A 20,491-nucleotide genomic window follows, 5' to 3' on the forward strand; every position below is an offset into this window, starting at 1 on the left:
AACTCAAAACATATTTCAGACGTCATAAGAGGAACTGTAAAACTTCGCCATGTTATAACTAAACTGATTTAAGACATAGGTGGTACACTGTATATTTCAAAACGGCTTTCTACTAAGGACATTTTGGCTATTGCACAACCGTGCAATATTTTCTCCAAATCATCTGTTGCATTCAAACAACCAAAGCTGCAGATGGCGGAATCGGTTTGATCGTTCTCTTGATTCGACTCAGACATGTCTGTGATTTGGACACTTACTGCTAAATGATGTCTATGGTACGCGTGTTCGTTCTGTGACTCTGAGGTATTAAATAGGCGACGGGACGTATGATGAAGGGAGGAGGAGTTACTGAAGACATACACGCTGATTTAATGGCTTGTTCATACTGTATGAACACTGCGTTTACCGTTGTGTGATTTTTGTATTGAACGATGGCAGGATTTTGGTAAGGTATTTGGTGTTTTAAAAAGTTTAGGCCTCCATTGATGTCGTTACAATAAAATGCAAGAACGGAGTTTGTTTTCTTACTGCAAAGAGCAGTTAACATGCAGGGGGGAAAAAGTCTGTTTTTGGTGGTGCCGGGATTGTTATTTTCATGTAATGTTTAGAATATATAATCTCAATAGCCTTAAATCGTACGTTAGTCTTTGGATGCAGCATGTACGAGTTAAGGCTATTGATATTATATGTTCTAAAAAATTAAGATTACGCTGACGTTTGTTTACTTGTTTTGTCTAGACATAAGTTTGTGATAAAACAACGCTTGTTTTAAATTAACAGAACGTCTCTTCATTTGAGATATGTATTGGCATCTGGAATACATCCTAATTCATTCTCGTTTCAAAGGTCATCGTTCGCAATATCGCAAGTGTTTTAGTTTTAGGATGCAAATCATTTTCAGTACAAGTCATTTCTTTATTTTAAATTGTGTTTTTGCTTTCTTTGTTGGTCATAACTGAAAAGGCAGTATACTGCAACACATTTCCACACGATTAAAAAGTGCCAAAATCTAATTATTTCACGATGCTGTGCCATTTGTCCTTTTCAGATCGAATTTATATAATATTAGCGTAAATGATGGTTAACATCCCAGCCAGTCGGTCGAAAAAAAAACAAAAAAAAACACCTGATGTATCTAGCACACTTGTGCTGTTTTCGTCCCAGACATGGAGTCTAGGTTCACGAACTGTAAGGCAACTGTAATTTAAAGTCAATTTATTATCCGTAATGAACACAAGGTTGGCCATTTTGTCAATATAGTAGAGGTTCTGAGGTATGTATTTTGTTTTAATTGACTCCCTTTTGTTTCCCACCCAATCTGCAGCTTTCTTCATGGGTCATAATGCAGCATAAGAATGTGAAAATCCGTCAAAGACCAGTAACTGGGAAACAGAGAGGACTTCCCTTACTTTGTAGGAAGCTTGTGAAGCATAATGGATTTTGGGGAATCCTGAAGCACCTCCGATTTCACCCGAGCTGCGTCTGTTTTTCAAACTGCAATAAAGGAAGAAAGAGCCGCTTTCTGCATAAAAAGAAATGGCAAGGCACCCAATGTAAATGTTTAAAGGGTGTGTTGAACAGAAATTCAACTTCTAAAGCAAACCCAAAGAAATGCAGTACACTGATATCAGCAGGAATTGTCCTAGAAGAGTTAGAAAATGGTAGTACTTTACCTGAGGAAACTTTAACATCAAACCCACAGGCAGAAGTGTGTGCTAAGAAAGAAACTGACAAAGAGTTGTCTGTATTTCCTAATCCACAGATTGAGCGTTCAGCTAGTGATAGACATTTTCAAAGGCAGATCGATATTCCTAGTGAAGACACTTCGCTTTTGTCTGTCCAGAAATGCAAATCCATAATGAATGGGAGAAGCATTCACAGCAACAACAAAGCAGCCAAGGTAGCTAAAAGCAGTTATAAGAAAGCACTTTTAAAGAAGCCACATACTGTCAATAAGAATACAAAGCATTTGAGATCAGGTCTCAAAGACAAAAACGTTCCTTTGTTGATGCGGATTACGGAGTCATCTCTCTTCAGATTTGCACATCGATGTAGATTCAAGAACTTGCCAATAAAAAGGCACAGAAAAGCAGAACGAGCTAAATACTTGTCAAGGATTTCCACCCTCAGACAGAAAAAGCTAAAAGGGATAGCGCTTAACTTCTTATCTCAGTGCAATAGGGACTCAGAAGAAGTAATGAAAGAAACAAATAGTTACCGGCTGCTAAAATTAAGAAAGTACAAGAAGCCTACTTTGAACAAAACTAGGGAATATGGGGTAACTCATTCAGATCTAGAAGAAATGAGTTCACAGGACACCTCAGTCCCTGTAGAGATTGCATTGGTGGAAACAGCTGAAAATGACCCCAGTGTTGAGCCTGTGGATCAGCTGTGCAACTCTGCTAGTAAAGTTAGTAGTGAATGCAAACAGACGTTTGTGAAAAAAGCAGTTTCACCCAAAAGTGGAAAACTAAAAGAAGATCCAGGGCAAATAGCTACTGACCAGGTAGAACACACCTTCGTTAATGGCACAGGTTGCACAGAGAGTAGTAACGCTGCTAAAAACACTGACAAGGAGGTTGGGCTTCCTGTTTCAATCTCTAACCGTTTCCAGACCCAGTTACGGGATCACGTGTATTGTAAGAGTCGTACTTCTATAGCTGGAGATCTTACTGATGAATCTGATGGAAGTGAGAGTATAACAAAAGTGCAGCTGCTGACATCCATGACTGGTGATGAAGAAATTACTGAACTTATTCATGGTACAGTGCTTTCACACTTTTTTTTTTTACATTTTTTTTTTCAATAAACTCAGAGGCAGTGTATTACTGATTTCTAAATACAGTTTTTTTTTTTTTTTCTTTCTGTTGCAGATTATCTGGAGGAGTTTTATGGGAAATATGGCAGTTTCATTCCTCTTAGCGAAAATGATGTGCTGGAAAATCTACAACAGGTTTTAAATCAAGATGTTTCTGAAAGGTAAGCTGCAAGGACAAAGATCGTTCTGTAGAAATATCGATTTTTGTACATTCAGCAAAAATACTTTAACTGCAGTAGTACCAAGTGAGCCAGCAAATTTGACAAGATGATGCTATCCTCCCTCCATCAAGTGCAGATTTTTGTTCCAGTGTTTCCAAACTGTAATACAACTGCATATTGTAAATGCTGCAGATCAAAATGTAACTTTGACCTCCCAAAATCTAGTTTTCAGATGCAGGCTGAGAATATAAAATGGGTTGTAAATAATTTGTCTGTCCGTTCATTCCCCTCTTGTATTAGAAAACTTTTCATATTCATGGAAATCATGAAGTATCAGGCTGCACTTGCAAGTGCGCCAATGTTCAATTTCAAAGTGTCCTATAATAAGCATACCTTGACTTTGGAGGATCTGTCTACTTTAGATGGTCAGAACTGGCTGAATGATCAGGTAAGAATTGGAACCCCTTGTACGTAACCAAAAGTTTGAATGTGTCAACAATATTTAAAAATAAATACTTTGCCTTAATGAGTGGATTATTATTATTATGTACTGTAAGAGAATATGATTCAAAACAACTTCTACACCTTTGAGATTTGTTATGCTGTTGTATCATTATTCTCAGTCACTGAATTTTATTTCATCTCCCAAAAAATAAAATAAATAAATAATAATACTTGTTGGAAATAATGTGAAGTTGGCTGCAGATCTGCTGCAGCTTATATTGTCTATATTCTGTAGTTTGTAGTGTTTTTTTATTGAACTGCCCAATCTGTTTGTAGGTTATAAACATGTATGGTGAGTTGGTTATGGATGCAGTACCTCATAAGGTGAGTTTTTAGTTTCATGGTAGCCGTTTGACTTTGCTTACTGTAGTGTGCAGACACGCCCACTCTTTTGCACAAGTTCTTGAGGGTATCATTGTGCAAGTCATGGTGGCCCATTATTCTGGCCTGATTGTTGGGGATAACACAATTCTAAATATTCAAAACCAGTTTCTGGCTTTGCAGCGACTTTTTCTGTGCTGGTGTCTGAGTGCTTGTGTCCATTTGTTAATGCTATGCATGAGCATAGGCGTGCATGCATGTTTTACTGACAAAATTTTGTGTTTTAGATTTAAACAGACTAGGCACCCCTCAGCATCCAAAAACATATGTGCTGTCTAACAAGTGGGTCTGAAATCTTATTGAATCGCATTTCATAGACATCTTTAGTTATTTGTGAGTCAGATTATGAAGTGGTTTCTGTGGTATTTTTGTCTTTGTTTATATATATATATAAACAAATGTAAGATGTTGAAGCAAAGTACCGTTACCTGACTTCTATTAATTCATGGATCATTTGCAGGTTCACTTCTTTAACAGTTTCTTTCATAAACAACTTGTAACCAGAGGATATGAAGGAGTGAAGAGGTGGACCAAAAAGGTAAGGTAATGGTAGGTCTTTGTTGGTTTTGTTTTTCAGAAAGGAGCATGCAGTATCCCTTTATCTTGAAGACTCAAGTATACCAAGAGTTTACAAATGGTGGGGGAAATTATTATTGAAACCCGGAGAAGCAAGACTAATAATCAGTCAAAATGCAATGTCCAAATAACATTTGTTTGAAGGCTATACGGTATGGCATACCAATATTAGATGATCAGAAATGCTTTTGATCAAGTGTATTGTTGACTAAGCATGTTTTTAAAATATTACAATATTCACTTACCAAATGAAATCTTCAAATGTTAAAACCATTCAGTAGTTGTGGTAGATTTATAATATAAAATGAGCATTTCCAATTTTATGGAGCCACACCATTGAATACAAGGATTCCACACTCTGACCTCAGAATAATGATGCTGCTGTCTTGTGATGGCGATGCCTAAAATAATGTGTGTCTTTTGGTTTAGCATTGTTTATACACTTATTTTAAAGTGTATCTTGCAGGGTTTTTTTTTATTATCACATAAATGGATATAAGTGTTTATTAAGAATATTAGCATTATTAAAAAAAAATAAAAATTATAGGCCACTAAAAAATAATAATAATAATAATAATAATAATAATAATAATAATAATAATAATAATATGGTGAATATGTGCGTGTGTGGGGGTTGCACGAACTCCAACCTGTCAGGGCACCGGGTGCATGCCTTTCCAGGGAAAGAGAGTGCAGTATTTCTCTCCTGGGTGAGGTTTGTCAAAGAGAGGACTTCACTGCGAAATCCGCTCACTAAAAGAATTCTGTCGTTTGTGACGTGCACTGTCTCGACAGTGAGTATCTGAAGGGCGACTTACTTGAATATAGCAATGGATTCAGAAGCAAGCAATGAGTCAGGTTGAACTCGCAGGCGGTACCTTCAGTGCACGTCAAATGTGTTTGTTTTTTTTAATTAGTTTTTTTTATAAATATATCATTGAGGTTTTATATGAAACCACCATGAACACACACCCACTGATATAGATATAGGTGTGTGTGTGTGTGTGTATATATATATATATATATATATATATATATATATACACACACACACAAACGTATTAGCCTAAATATAACACACGTGTTTTTTGGGGTTTTTTTTTTATGAAAATAAGATTTGAAAAATACAACTTGCCTTGTCATTTCAAGGCTGTTGCAGAAGTGCATATTGAGTACAGTATACAGTAATGAAAATCGATAAAATTAGCTGCAGTGATCATGTGGAAAATAGTGGATTGAAAAGGGGCAGTATCAAAAGGGATTACAAAGAAGTTATGATGCAATTTTTAAGATTGTGGTTATCAGAAAAGCTGATTCATCCAGCAATTACCGTGCTGCTGAAAAATGTGTCGCGTAAAACAATACAGGAAGAGTCAAAACAACTGCTGCTGAACACCGACTCGGAAGACATCATTTTGTGCACTGTGGGTTGTGTGTTTTTTAATTTCCTTGCTTACCTAACGAGTAAGTTACAGTATTTCAGCTACATTACTATTTTTGACAAACTTACGGTCATAATATCGGCACTCACTTTTAAAATTATATAGAGACTTTAATTATTGTGTGTGCATCTTCAGGATACAAAACATATAAATAGGTGTTATGGATAACCATATTGGAATATAAACCTGTATTTCTGGATTACAAATAACTATCCGAACTTTACTGCATGAGAAAATGTGTACCACTGACGTAATGGTGAGTAAAGAAACGTTTAATTTTCCATATTCATTGCGGAAGTTTGTTTATCTGCTTTATATAATACCATCTTATCAGTCCTTGTCTACTGTACATTATTGTAAATCTTGTAATCTATCCTCTTTGAAAAGATTTGTGTTACTGTCAGTGGTCTGCTGTTCCTTGGCCTGTGATCACAGACAAAATATGACACACATGAGTGTTATAGGCCATTACAGACAATTGCTAAACTGTTTAGAATATAGGTACTGAAGCGTATGTTATTGGTAATCAGACCAAATTTTGGAAATTACACTCGCCATACAATGTTGACGATCTGCCACAGGTTTTGGATGGCCACAACACTATTTGTCGATCCCCATTTAGTCGCTGCCTCTGTTGATCAGTGGGATCCCACTGCCTCGCTGTGGTTAAACAATGTAGGGTCGTGGCCCCTGATCGCTAAAATGAATTGGGTCTTGACTTCATCTTCGATGTTTTCAGCAGCAGTTGCCGTGAGTGTTTAGTGTTTTATTCCGGCCAGCGTGATTTTTGAGTGGGTGTGGCCATACACCACACAAAATCCATCATATCTTTGTTGTTTTAATAATATATTTTTAACTGCATAAAAACTATTTGATTTCTATTGATGAAATCTATACAGAAATGTATTGGTGTGTTTGATCTGCAGGATACACTTTAAGTGTGGTTACTTCAGGAATTAATGCTGTTTTACTGGCTATACCCATAGACCAGAGTACTACAGGTTGCCAGAAGGGCGTCATAGTCTTGTGAGAATGATGCTGTAAGATGATTTTTTGGAAAGAAACAAAGCACCTGATACTGTGAGGGAATTACCCTAACCTTTGAATCTTCTTTTTTTTCCTCTCTGTCTCCAGGTAGACCTGTTCAGTAAATCCCTTTTGTTGATTCCTATCCACCTGGAGATCCACTGGTCTCTGATCACTGTGGATATGCCTAACCAGCACATCCAGTTCTACGACTCTCAAGGAATTCATTTCAGATACCCTGTTGAGGTAAGCCCAAGTTTACTAGGGGCTGAATCTGTGTAAATATACAGTAACTAATTTTTCACCATATCCTGGTACTGTAGCCATCAATATTAAGTGCTGGCTATGGCTAGATTCAATGATCTAAAGTAGCATTCATCTCACTGTATTTGAAACACATTTTTTTAGTTTAAAGGTGTTTAAAATTCTGACCCATAAGTCTCTCCACTTCTTATGTACTAAATTTGTGAGGCAAATGCATAATCCAGAGTTAAAATGTTTAAGTGATTAGTTACTACACATTTTAAGTAAGTTTAAACCAAATGTTGCAGTAGCCCGTTGCAAAATAACTTTGTGTTTTTTTTTTTTTTTAAAGAACATCTTGAGATACTTGCTGACTGAAGCTAAAGAAAAGGGCAAGCCGATTTTCCAGAAAGGTTGGAAAATGATCGTGAGCAAGGTGCAGTGTTTAAAACAAGTCATTTCTGTAGCGCATATACTATCACTTTTGTCAGTAGGTGCAAGGCGATGCTTATGTGGATCAATAATGTAGCTATGTCCCATGTGTCAACACAAGACTGATGTGTTTTACATGGGAACCTAAAGAAAGTCTAGTGAAGAATTTAAAACTATTCCTATTGGTTCGTGTCAGACTTTTCATTACTTTTTCACATCTTGTTTTTCAGTGCATTCCACAACAGAACAATGACAGTGACTGTGGCGTGTTTGTTTTACAGGTAAAAATGTTATTCAAAGAAGTGCTAACTCAGATTTAATTAAAATCCATTTTTGTATTTTTTATTTATTTTTTTGCTCTTAATATTATCACTCGCCATGTTTCTCCTGATTAGTAGCATTTGTATTTTGTGCTTCAGTTTGGAATATGCATGTTTATCAAAGACAATATGCTTCCTCCTGGTACCTTAACACTTAGTTCCGACTTCACAATAGCTGAAATCAGAACATGTGGCTTAACCCCTTTGCAGTCCAATTATTTTGACTTGGTCAGGCTGGAGAGGTCTTCTTTTATTTGGAGGAACAAAATAACACTTTAGATCATGTGCTGTTCAAATTGAATTCAAGTGACTATTATTTACGTAAAACACGTACACAAAAAATACACTGAAGAAAGAAAATTAAGAAAAAAAGGTTTTATTCATTCTTTTTTTTTTTTTTTTTTACTATTTATGAGGAGAACATTGCAAAAAATCACATAAGTTGTTGGTTTTGCTGAACTATTAACTTTAGAGCAATTACTCAGGTTTCAAACTTATTGTAAATCACAAATTTGAACCAACAACAATTATAGAACAAATATAGCTATGTACATGCTATTCACAGATGTATCTAAGTATTCAGTGTAATACTTTTCACAGCAGACACCTGTCCATCACAAAACTATCTGCGCTTACAGGTGCGTGTCTTCACCCCACATCCTCGTCTGGCTCGTCATGATCGATTTCTTCATTTTCCTCCTGACTTGTCACTTTAAAAAATGAATTTCTTCTTCACTGGATTTTTTTTGAAATCTTCATGTAAACTACTTTCATAGTCACTGACTACTTCTTCCATCATCTCTGCAAGTTCTTCAGGCTGCCGTGTCTTTCTCTGCCGTCTGCTCTCTGCCATGTTGCTTCTCTGTTCAAATTGTTTTTCTCTGGTTTTTGAAGATATACTCAGCTGGTTCCGCCTTCTTTCCGATCAGAGACGATTGGGGAACACCCTCTGTCGGTTTTGTCCGCTCAGATCCAACACATGACCTGTTAACAGTTTTTTGGGTTTTTTTGCGATGTCGGACCTGAACAGGATTTGTGCACTGTCGGATCAGGTCTGACAAAGGACCGCGAAGGGTTAAGGTACAAGAACGCAGCATGTTGTTTATAGCATTGGAAATATTTGCATATCCAGATTAAAAACAAAACAAGTAATAAAAGATTCCCCGTGTGATCATAATAAATCTAATAAGAGGTTGTGGATTTTAAGTTTTTGGTTAACTTATAATTGGCAGACAGTATACCAACAATGTTTAACAGTGCAACTTTTTCTCCCCTCAGTACTGCAAGTGCCTGGCCTTAGGAAAACCTTTTCAGTTTTCCCAAGAGGACATGCCCAAAGTACGGAAAAGGATATACAAGGAGCTTTGTGAATGCAGGCTCTTAGAATGAGAGGGAACCACCAGTGGCATTACTTCCTTCACGTTTTACTTTGTTTTGTTTTCCGTATGCCACAAATGTGTGTCTGCATTAGTGGCGAATGAATAGGGTACATGATTTCAGACCAATTACATTATGGAAATTCAACTAAAACTGTGTGAAACTTCACTGTAAAAGGTTACTTGCGTGCTCACTTAATAGCCCAGTCTAAAGATAATACATTTAGCAGGAGAACCATAGGGGAGGGGGATTCTTTGTTACTGGTAGATGACTTACTTTAGGCTCTCGTATGCAGTGTTGGTTCTAAAACCTGTCCAGCTAGGCCATACATCATAGCAAAAGTAGTACTGTTTATAGGAAAAGGTCTGCTAAGGTGAAAACCTACTGTTACCTCAAGTTAAAGTTTATAATTTGTTTACAATCAGTTGCAAGTAATTACCTGATCATTAGTGTGCCTGTACTTAGAAGGCATGTAAATGTGGCAATGAGTTGATCTGGGCCCTGTGCACAGTAGTACACATCTTTAAAGCTGTTGTCACACTTCTGTGTGACGAGCTGATTTAAGTTAATTATAACCAAATTGTGTTTATTGTATTGTTAGAGCGTTTAACACATTTCTAGTTCACTTGATTAGTTATTAAGCTATATGAAACCAATAAGGCTTGAATGGATATTCAATTTAAACATATAGTGTAGTTGCACTATAAATATGACTGATTGGGGGGTGGTAGTGATGGGTTGGTCAATGGAATGGAAGGTTGCCTCTATGGACAATGTGTATTTTGGGACAAATACTTGCTTTGTTTTATTTATATATATATATATGAGATATCTTACACACACACGTGCTGCCAGGTTTTTCTGCGAGCTCACCCCCCCCCCCCCCCCCCCCCCCGGATATACAATAGTTGCATTTCAATAGCTGTTCACTTATTTGTTCCATGTTCCCTGTAAATGCATGGTTACTGAAAGCTTATTCATTTTGGTGCATGCTTCAGTTTCACTGAGACTATATGATCAACAATGAGCTAAATACCTCAAACTAGCAAGTTTTTATAATAAAACTGATTTGTGTTACTTCTGGTAATAAGGAAATTTGTCAATTTTAGTTAACTTTTGCCGCCTTAAAATTGTCAATTTACCGGTGTTTACACTGACGTTACATTTTATGTAAGAGACGTAAGTCGGATGACATAGTTATTTAAGAATGGCTAGGATAGGCACATAGGCACATAGGATGTAATAAATGCAAACCTGGGATTTTATCAATAAGGAGAACGATACAGGAGTGTCTGCATTCTGTTACACTGACATGGTCTTTTGGAGTTAGTTGAGTTTTAGTTTTACTTTGAGCCAGCTCATTTTTCAAGGGTTTAAGTGGAACAAGTATAGGGAAGCAACAATTCAGATGTATATTTAGAGATAATATTGTGTTTTGAACTCTTAAGTTTGCTATAGCAATGTTTACGATGTAAATATTTGCAGTTTAAATGATGGAATAATATGAATAGCTGTAAAACTACTTGAACTGTAAACAAAAGAAGAAAAAAAGTTTGAAAAATAAAAGTGAATGCTTTTCTCAAAAAGTTGGACTCTAGTGTTTGAACGTTTGTTTGGGTGTTATACTGTAACAGTACAATTCAGATGTTTGTCTTTGGTACATTTGTACTTCTGAATTTACATTACATTTAAATTTCTGTCCATTTATTATCCAATGATATGTGTTTCAATTTTTTTTCAGACTCACATATTTAATATTGAAGGCACCAACATATTTTGATTTTTGGGCAGTTTCTTAGCTAGCCTATGGTGGAATTTCTGTCATGAGGCTGGTGTAAAAATGTTTAATTTCTTGATGGTTTGCAATGCAAAATCACTAACAAACTCACTGTTTCAGTGAGAAATAAGTTACACGTGCACATCACAAGTGAACATTTTTATACTGTCTTTATTTTTGTCATCATCATCATCCTGGTAACAGTATGACCCATCTAATTGAGTGAAAATGCAAATTGCATTGAGTTTATTAGAGCATTTGTTTTCCTTTTCTCTTCTTACTGTACAGCAGGCTTTGGTCCAAGGCAGCTGTACACCACTGTCCAGGTGGTCTGCATTTTGCAAGGTTGGATTTTATTTTGTATTTGATCAGGCTAGTCTTAAACTTCAATCTGTAAGCCTTTTTTTCCAGGGGGGGGCTTGTTTAAAATGAAACACAGTACCACCTAATGGCAACCTCAAGATCAAGCTTGTTTCAGTCCAAATAAATAGTCATCTCCATGTACAGCAGGATTGACACTTAAAATACTCAAAGTATGTCTTTAACAAATTTCATCTCACTGACAGTGTTGTATTTATTTATGAAGACTTTAAAAAAAAAAAAAAAAAAAAAAAAAAGCAAATCCTTTTTGATGCAATTCTTTTTCCTGCTGATATAGTTCTACAAATTATAATCCTGGCTGTTATATATATGTATGGGGTATTTGTTTATTCTACAGTTAGTGATGTTCCAGAATAAAACACCAATACTTTGGGAAGCCCCATTTACCAAGATAAGCAAAATCCACCTTGCATCCTTTTTATTGAATGAAAAAAAAAAGAAAATTGAATTTCAGGGTTGTGACAGTTAACAAAACAAGATAAATTTAATTTGTATTTCATGTTTGTTGTGGTCTCTTCCATGAACCAAGTATGAAGCCTAGATCAGGTTTATTTCAAAATGTTGGGAAACAAAAAGGAATACTTCACTTCATCAGCCCCTTTGTAGGATGGCGATTAAATATTAAAAAAAAAAAAAAAAAAACACACTAAACCCTTTTTACTAATTAGTGCCTACACAATAAAAAAGTATTAAAACAAAAACAGCATTTACTTTTGAATTATTTCTTAATGATCTTTCCATATCCACCTCTGGCAGGATCATAATCTTGTCTGTATTCATCTCTAACCTAAAAAAAAAAAAAAACAATCTTAACAAAAACAGCACTTCCTCTTGAATCATATGTATGATCTTCCCATTTTCCCTCTACCTGGATCATAATCTTGTAAGTATTCATCTCTGACCTGCAGAGTGTCATTTAGAGATACTGGGCATTAATGCTAATGTCATTTCTTCTTATACCCTGTATAGCTTGATTTAAAGATTATTTACAACACTTTTACCTGGGTGGAAACCCAAGTTGTTAAGTTTCAGGGTGGCCAGTTACATTCATACCAAAACATCCAAGTAGAAGGCAGGCCATCTCAGTCTATCTTACCTGCCCACCAGATTTGCCACGGCCATACTGCCTGCCTTCTTTGAAGCCAGCATCCCAGTCTGTCCTGATTATGCGATCATCCAATCTTGTGCCATTAATGAACCTCATAGCATGCTCTGAATCAGCACGAGTATAGTATCTTTTGAAGCAGTTAAAGGGGGAAAAATAAAGGTTAATCGTCTCATGTTCATTGACCCATAAAAATATAATAAAAAATATAATTAACACACACACACATTACCCACAAAATATATATATATATATATATATATATATATATATATATATATATATATATATATATATATATATATATACACACACACATATACACACAGGCTAACTTCACTATATCGAAACCTTCTTATAACTAACACCCGTTTTTAACGATCCCAACAGCAAGAACCAATTTTTTCAATTCAAATTAGCCCTATTAGAACAATCACGTACAGGATCGACCCGGATACAATGATCTCAGTCCTGACTAACATGAGTACCTTGTCACAATATCGTTTAAATGGTGGTCAATGTGAAGGAATCTTCATAAAAGTACTATATATTGATGTTCAATTCCAATTTGCTGTTTAGTTATTACTCTGGTACAGAAAAATGCCAAACCCTAATATAGTGCACACCCTGATATAACAAATATTTCTCCAGGTCCTGGGGGGGTCATTATAGTGAAGTTAGCGTGTGTGTTGTGTCATTCATTAATTCATCCATTTATATATATATATATATATATATATATATATATATATATATATAAATACATACATACATAGTTGTAGTGAAAAGTGTACATACCCCAATGGAAATTTATAATTTCTAGAAATTTCTCAAAAACAAATTATAGGAAAAATCTTTCGTAGCAAGTTTTGCTTTTGTGTACGAGGAAAAAAAAAAAAAAAAGTTTTTGCACAATTTTGTAGCGCAGGGTTTCAGATGATTGCCCAACATCTTTTGGAATTATATGGAATCCATTTTACCATGTTGGTACTAAATGTCCACTAGAGGAAAAACAGCCCCACAGAAGAATACTACCACCTCCATGCTTGACAGTAGGTATGTTGTTCTTTTTTTTGACTCATATCCACCATTCAAATGCCGTTTTGCAAACTTTAAGCGATTGTTCTTGTGACGTTTTCCTAAGAGTTGCTTTTTCCTTGTACTGCGAAAAGTGAGACCTTCACCATGCAATGCTTGACCTGTGGTTGACATGGAAACCCCAGTTCCACTTGCAGACAATTCACTTTGAATATCTCTGGCAGTCAATCTCTGATTGTTATTAACCTTTCACAATTCTTCTACTTGTTCTTAATGAGAACCTCCTTTCTTCCAGACCGAGGGAGCACTGTGACAGTACCATGAGTCTTGTACTTCTTGATAATAGAAACAATAGTTGAAATTGGGATACTTGGTGCTTTGAAATCTTCTTGTATTCTTCTCCAGCTTTGACAATAAACACTTTTCTGCCTAAGGTCTTCAGATAGCTCTTTACTTTTTCCAATATTGGCTTATTGGTAATGATAGCAATCACCCTATGCCTAACCCTTTTATATGCTCTAAGAATGTTCACCTAGAATCCAGCATTTTCTAGACTTTTCTAGAATCAGGTTCTGCATTATCTTGAAATTTCTAGCAGCTTGTAGACAATACTATCGTAGCATCAAAGGGTATGAATACTTTCTAATTAACAATTTGAGTTTTCCAAACAAATGCTTAAATAATTGTAGACATCTATTTCTTATATTTTTTTTCCTCATCCACAAAAGCAACATTTTTTCTACAAAAGATTTTTCCTATAATTCTTTATTTGAGAAATATCTAGAAATTGGGGTATGTAAACTTTTGACTGTGCATATATATATATATATATATATATATATCTGAGAAAGTAAAGATCAGAATATGAACTGCACTATTTGCAACAGCAAAACCTTAACATTATAAATATTCATTTGGATACCACCATTTGTATAATGTTCAGCTATTGGTGCAAAATGTGAACACTGAAAGGATACTCCACAAAACAGAATCCACACGCAGTCTTCTTGACTTTATCCAGACCCATGACAATTCGTTTCACATCACCACTTTTGGAGAACAGCTCATAAACTTGTTCTTCTGTTGTATAAAATGACAGATTCCCTACATAAAGCGTGCAGCTCTGTTTCAGTAGTCTCTCCTGTTCATACCGGTTTCCCTGGAATGATACAGATTAGGCTGTAGGTTACATTTGTATAACATTAGAGGCAACCTCTTCAATGAAGCTGTCTTCAGGCAAAAACACGTTCCCTTTTGCATTACAGAGCAATGTAAATGATTTTAAAGCCAGATCACAACCCTTTATTCATCAGGCATTAAAGTACAGTTACTTCAGTGCAAGGTTTCGATTGTCACAAACACGGTTATCTGGCAGTATGAAACCGCTCAATCCATTAAGCTAAATGAATAAATAAAATACGTGGTCACGGCAGGCCAGCACCATTTTACCATGTATTGAGATTTAATAGAAATAACTAGTTTCTGTTTTCTCCGCATGCCAATGAGGGCGGCCGGAAGAGGTTTCCTATCTTAAAATGCCTTACCTTAAAATGCTGGTCTCTGTACTGGCTGATATCAACATACGAGTCACTCCTTAGCGCGTTTAGGATAGACATTTTGCTAGCTTAAAAAAATCGATAAATAACTGACATGCAATAAAAAAAATAAAAGAAACCGCCTAACACACAGGTATAACACGAAGACCTCACACAAACAACAGCTTGCGCGTTGAGAACCCTCAACGGATAGCCAATCAGACTGATCGTACTCATTATAAAATCTTAGTAGCCAATAACAGCTTCGTACAAAGTGTAGCGATCGACTGCAACTAATGCTGTATTGTAAGGTTCCGCATAGCAAGCTTCCTTGTGTTTCTTTTTCTTCATCATTTGATTTGCATGCCCAGATAGCATAACGACATGAGTTTTCACAGGGATACAATCTAAAAAATAAATAAACAGATGCCAGATTATCCTTCCATTGAGAGAAGAAACATCGACAAAAAGCATTTCAAGAGGGCTCGTGGAGGATCACTGAGATATCGATTAAGCACGTTTCTTTACGTACGGTTTTTTGGGGGGTTGCATTTATAATCCGATAATTGCGACACCGTTTAAGATGTATAGTTTTGAGTGTACTAGTTGTGTATTTCTAAATGCAATTCAGTTATTGAAGTGATGGTTTGAGTCGCACAGACGCTGACGTAACCAAAGTCCTACAAGTAAGGCAAGTCAGTCAATAGTGAATCATCGAACCCAGAGGCCAGAAAGCAGAGTAGGTAGAGTATATAATTTTTTTTAAATACTAATATACAGTGTAATACTGAAGTTCAATTATATTTTTAAAATTGACTTTTTTCTTCCTACAACACAGATTGTCATCCAAAATGGTTTTACGTCGACTGCTATCCAGTTTGCTGAATAATCAGCAACTGATCGAGAAGCTAGCAGAGTCCCGACCGATCAGACGAGCTGCACAGGTTACAGCTTTCGCCATCACAAAAGCACAGATCACCGGTAGAGACGCCGCTGCAAGGATGCTGAAGTCAGAAACTCTCCAGCAGATCCGCCAGGAGGCGGCAGGCAGGATACCGCGGGACCCCGGGGAGCTGGGAAGAAGAGCCAGGAGAGTGCGGGATACCTTTGTCAACGAGGTTAAGGAGGGATTGAGAGACGCTTCACGTATAAACAAGGACAAGTAAACATAAGCGCCAGCTCACTGAACCTATGTATTTATTCAAGAGTAATTCTGAATTTTACGAATATAAGGACACTTGAAACAGTGCCGGAGTAGACCACTAAACGTTGACAGAACGATTAGCAACTGCTTACATTACAGAGGTGTAACCGGAAACTTTTATGAACGGACGATTATTGTAGCTGGTTGTTGACGTGAGCGTTGCAACGGCGTGTCAAACGTGGCAGTGCCTATCAAGTAAATTATTTTGGCTCATTGCCTTTTTCTAAGTATCTGTGCTTCTATCGCATACAAGACAAGAACAGAGACACACACAAAAAGTTACCAAGTTGTGGTGGGACAGATCAGTTCAGTCACTTTAAAATATATTTACAGTTTTTTTAATCAAAGCAGTAATGTAGCTCGTCATCACTGGTGACTGTGTGAATGTATACTTCTTAGACGCGTGTAAATAAAGAACATTTTACTGTTTGGATGTATTACGGTCTGGTTTGTTATATATATATATATATATATATATATATATATATATATATATATATATATATATATATATATATATATTATTTGAGAAAACCTAAAAAAATCAGTCCTAGGCTTTTCCGTTAAAGTTGTAGTACTACATATGTTTTGTGTGTGTTATATATTAGTCTTTAATCAGCCCTTTCAACGACAGATGAAAGCAGCAGGACTGGTTGGTAATTGCTGTGTCTGTAATATTTTTTAAGTGTGAAGTTAAAATTGTAAATCTTTGAATTAAAACCATCACATTTAGTAGAAGTCTTGCGATACGACTTCCATGAGGATATTGTTCAGAAAACAATACTTACTTTCTTTTTTTGTAAAAACAAATAGAGGCGGACCCCAAAACATGAATCTCATAGACAACCTAGGGTTGAATATAATGGATCAACTTGCTTAGAATATAAGAACATAAGAAAGTTTACAAACGAGAGGAGGCCATTCGGCCCATCTTGCTCGTTTGGTTGTTAGTAGCTTATTGATCCCAAAATCTCATCAAGCAGCTTCTTGAAGGATCCCAGGGTGTCAGCTTCAACAACATTACTGGGGAGTTGATTCCAGACCCTCACAATTCTTGTCTAGATCATTTTGAATGACCTTTGCTGCTGCAACAGTGTTTGCCACTCCTCCTACTTTTGTGTCATCTGCAAATTTAACAAGTTTGCTTACTATACCAGAATCTAAATCATTAATGTAGATTAGGAATAGCAGAGGACCTAATACTGATCCCTGTGGTACACCACTGGTTACCACACTCCATTCTGAGGTTTCTCCTCTAATCAGTACTTTCTGTTTTCTACATGTTAACCACTCCCTAATCCATGTACATGTGTTTCCTTGAATCCCAACTGCGTTCAGTTTGAGAATTAATCTTTTGTGTGGGACTTTGTCAAAAGCTTTCTGGAAATCTAAATAAACCATGTCATATGCTTTGCAATTATCCATTATCGATGTTGCATCCTCAAAAAAATCAAGCAAGTTAGTTAGACACGATCTCCCTTTCCTAAAACCATGTTGACTGTCTCCCAGGACCCTGTTACCATATAGGTAATTTTCCATTTTGGATCTTATTATAGTTTCTATAAGTTTGCATATAATAGAAGTCAGGTTTACTGGTCTGTAGTTACCTGGTTCAGTTTTGTTTCCCTTTTTGTGGATCGGTATTACGTTTGCAATTTTCCAGTCTGTCGGTACCACCCCTGTGTCAAGAGACTGCTGCATGATCTTGGTTAGCAGTTTGTAAATTACTTCTTTCATTTCTTTGAGTACTACTGGGAGGATCTCATCCAGCCCAGGGGATTTGTTTATTTTAAGAGCTCCTAGTCCCTTTAACACTTCTGCCTCAGTTATGCTAAAGTTATTTAAAACTGGATAGGAACTGGATGACATGTGGGGCATGTTGTCAGTATCTTCCTTTGTAAAAACTTGTGAAAAGTAATCATTTAATATATTTGCTATTTTTTTTTCTTCATCTACGATTTTGCCATTTGTATCTCTTAAACATTTAATCTCCTCTTTGAATGTTCTCTTGCTGTTGTAATATTGGAAAAACATTTTGGAATTGGTTTTAGCTCCCTTAGCAATGTTCATTTCTATTTCTCTCTTGGCCTTTCTAACTTCCTTTTTGACTTGCGTTTGCAGTTCTGTGTACTCTTTCTGTGTACTTTCTTTTTGGTCCTTTTTTAATGCTCTGTAAAGTGCCTTTTTTCGCTGAATATTTTTTTTAATTGATCTATTAAACCATTTTGGCAATTTAGTTTTACATTTAGATTTGTCTACTTTAGGGATGTAATTGTTTTGCGCCTCTAGTACTACATTTTTGAAGAACAACCATCCTTCTTCTGTGGGTGTTTTCTCTATTTTACTCCAATCTACTTCTGTTAGTCTCTGTTTCATACCTTCATAGTTTGCTTTTCTAAAATTGTAAACCTTAGCTTTAGTCATTACTTTTGGGGTTTTAAAAAACACTTCAAATGAGACCATGTTGTGGTCTGAGTTTGCCAGTGGTTCTCTGACCTCTGTTTTAGTTATTCTATCTTCGTTATTTGAAAAGATTAAATCAAGGCATGCCTCCCCTCTAGTCGGTGCCTTGACAAATTGTGTTAGGAAGCAGTCATTTGTCATTTCCACCATTTCTATTTCATCCTTCGTGCTACCCACCGGGTTTTCCCATTTTATATGGGGGAAGTTGAAATCCCCCATTAGTATGGCTTCTCCTTTGCTACACGCATTTCTAATGTCATTGTATAACAGATTATTTTGCTCACTGTCTGAATCTGGCGGTCTATAGCATGCTCCTATTATTATGCCCTTTGAATTTTTGTCCGTTATTCTGACCCATATTGATTCGGTTTTATTTTCTTTGTCCAGGTTTAACACCTGGGCTTCAAGACTGTTTCTTATGTATAGCGCTACCCCTCCTCCTCTTCTGTCCTGCCTGTCTTTCCTATACAGTGTATACCCACAAATATTATATTCGTCCCCATCACTCTCAGACAACCACGTTTCTGTAACACCTATCACATCATAGTTACCTGTTAGTGCAGTAGCTTCAAGTTCTAGAATTTTGTTTCTGATACTTCTAGCATTTAGATAAATACATTTAATGGTTGTCTTACCTGAGTTGTTGTTCTTGTTTTGATGCGGTCTCCCTTCTGTTTTTTGTTGATTTCTCCCCCCTTCCTTTCTAGTTTAAATGCTTCTGAACCTGCTCGAGGATCTTTTCTCCAAGTAGACTGGTTCCCTTGTTATTTAAGTGCAGTCCATCCCGTCTATACAGATAGTCCTCATTGTAGAATGTGGGCCAATGATCAAGATAGGTGAAGCCTTCCCGTGTGCACCACATCTTCAGCCATGCGTTTTGATTAATTATTTCCAGCTGTCCATATGGTCCTTTGCAAGGTGCCGGTAGTATACCAGAAAATACCACAGTTTTGTTTTTCTCTTTTAATTTCCTTCCTAGCTCTCTGAATTTGTTTTGCAGGGATTTTGGTCTGTCTCTTCCAATGTTGTTTGTACCGATGTGGACGACTACTACCGGGTCGTCTCCTGTTCGTTCTAGGAGCCTGTCCACGTTCTCAGTGATGTGCTTGACCGAGGCTCCCGGAAGGCAGCACACTGTTGTAGTAAGGGGGTCCAAACTGCGAATTGAACTTGCTGTGTTTCTCAATATGGAGTCCCCAACAATCATGACCTCCCTTCTTTTTGCTGTCTGGTCACCACTGTCAATGGGGTCCTGGATGTTGTTCAGTAAAGCATTACATATCCCTGGCAACAGATATTTGCACATTACTCATGTACAGAAAAACAAACCGCTTTTGTAAATAGTGTAATATATTTTGCAGAGAAAGGTCACACGTGTGTGGACAGGGCTCATATTATGTGAGATAGTGTTAGTATAGCAGCCAAACTCGCACTGTATATTTGAAAACAAATTTAAAATTAAATTCATATGAGTTAGACTTTTAAAAAGGTGCCCTCAAATCACATAATAAACTTATTTTTCACATTTAAACAATCTTTAGAAACTTCAATTTGAATAGCTAAGGGGGTATGGTTAACGTTATTGTTATAATTTATACTTGTATCCTATAAATGGTATATTTCTAAAGATTTTACTATATAAGTTTTCAAAAGGAAACAAACAGTTATTGAATACACAATGAGAAACAAGCAAGATTCCTAAAGAGTG

At 36.3% G+C, this 20,491-nt stretch overlaps 2 protein-coding genes across 3 annotated transcripts; one reads left to right on the forward strand and one right to left on the reverse strand.

The window, feature by feature from the left end:
• Nucleotides 1-311: 311 nt before the first annotated feature.
• LOC121326792 lies at nucleotides 312-10,168 on the forward strand. 2 transcript variants are annotated; one of them, XM_041270297.1, is made up of 10 exons: nucleotides 312-445; nucleotides 1,325-2,762; nucleotides 2,874-2,979; nucleotides 3,280-3,427; nucleotides 3,760-3,807; nucleotides 4,325-4,402; nucleotides 7,017-7,154; nucleotides 7,504-7,587; nucleotides 7,814-7,864; nucleotides 9,182-10,168. In XM_041270297.1, exons 2-10 carry the CDS (start codon nucleotides 1,343-1,345, stop codon nucleotides 9,290-9,292), a joined length of 2,184 nt encoding a protein of 727 aa, XP_041126231.1. In that variant the 5' UTR covers nucleotides 312-445; nucleotides 1,325-1,342; the 3' UTR covers nucleotides 9,293-10,168. The 2 variants fall into 2 exon arrangements, with proteins under 2 accessions (XP_041126231.1, XP_041126232.1); XM_041270298.1 differs by lacking the exon at nucleotides 7,814-7,864.
• Nucleotides 10,085-15,855, reverse strand: LOC121326793 (nuclear cap-binding protein subunit 2). The gene is made up of 4 exons (XM_041270299.1): nucleotides 15,126-15,855; nucleotides 14,559-14,740; nucleotides 12,535-12,673; nucleotides 10,085-12,225 (listed from the first exon to the last, which is right to left on the reverse strand). The coding sequence occupies exons 1-4, from the start codon at nucleotides 15,195-15,197 to the stop codon at nucleotides 12,157-12,159; spliced, it is 462 nt and encodes a 153-aa protein (XP_041126233.1). The 5' UTR covers nucleotides 15,198-15,855; the 3' UTR covers nucleotides 10,085-12,156.
• Nucleotides 15,856-20,491: the final 4,636 nt, after the last annotated feature.

This window comes from Polyodon spathula, chromosome 14 (assembly GCF_017654505.1).
Source record: "Polyodon spathula isolate WHYD16114869_AA chromosome 14, ASM1765450v1, whole genome shotgun sequence".
NCBI lineage: Eukaryota > Metazoa > Chordata > Actinopteri > Acipenseriformes > Polyodontidae > Polyodon > Polyodon spathula.

What these genes read in the sequence shown, in the direction of transcription:
- LOC121326793 (XM_041270299.1), bottom strand. Translation starts at nt 15,197, where the DNA reads ATGTCTATCCTAAACGCGCTAAGGAGTGACTCGTATGTTGATATCAGC. An exon ending in ACAGAGACCAGCATTTTAAG is followed by an intron (nt 14,741 to 15,125) that starts GTAAGGCATTTT and finishes GTATCATTCCAG; the next exon opens with GGAAACCGGTATGAACAGGA. An exon ending in TGTGGATTCTGTTTTGTGGA is followed by an intron (nt 12,674 to 14,558) that starts GTATCCTTTCAG and finishes CTGCTTCAAAAG; the next exon opens with ATACTATACTCGTGCTGATT.
- LOC121326792 (XM_041270297.1), top strand. Translation starts at nt 1,343, where the DNA reads ATGCAGCATAAGAATGTGAAAATCCGTCAAAGACCAGTAACTGGGAAA. An exon ending in TGGATGCAGTACCTCATAAG is followed by an intron (nt 3,808 to 4,324) that starts GTGAGTTTTTAG and finishes GATCATTTGCAG; the next exon opens with GTTCACTTCTTTAACAGTTT. An exon ending in ATTTCAGATACCCTGTTGAG is followed by an intron (nt 7,155 to 7,503) that starts GTAAGCCCAAGT and finishes TTTTTTTTAAAG; the next exon opens with AACATCTTGAGATACTTGCT.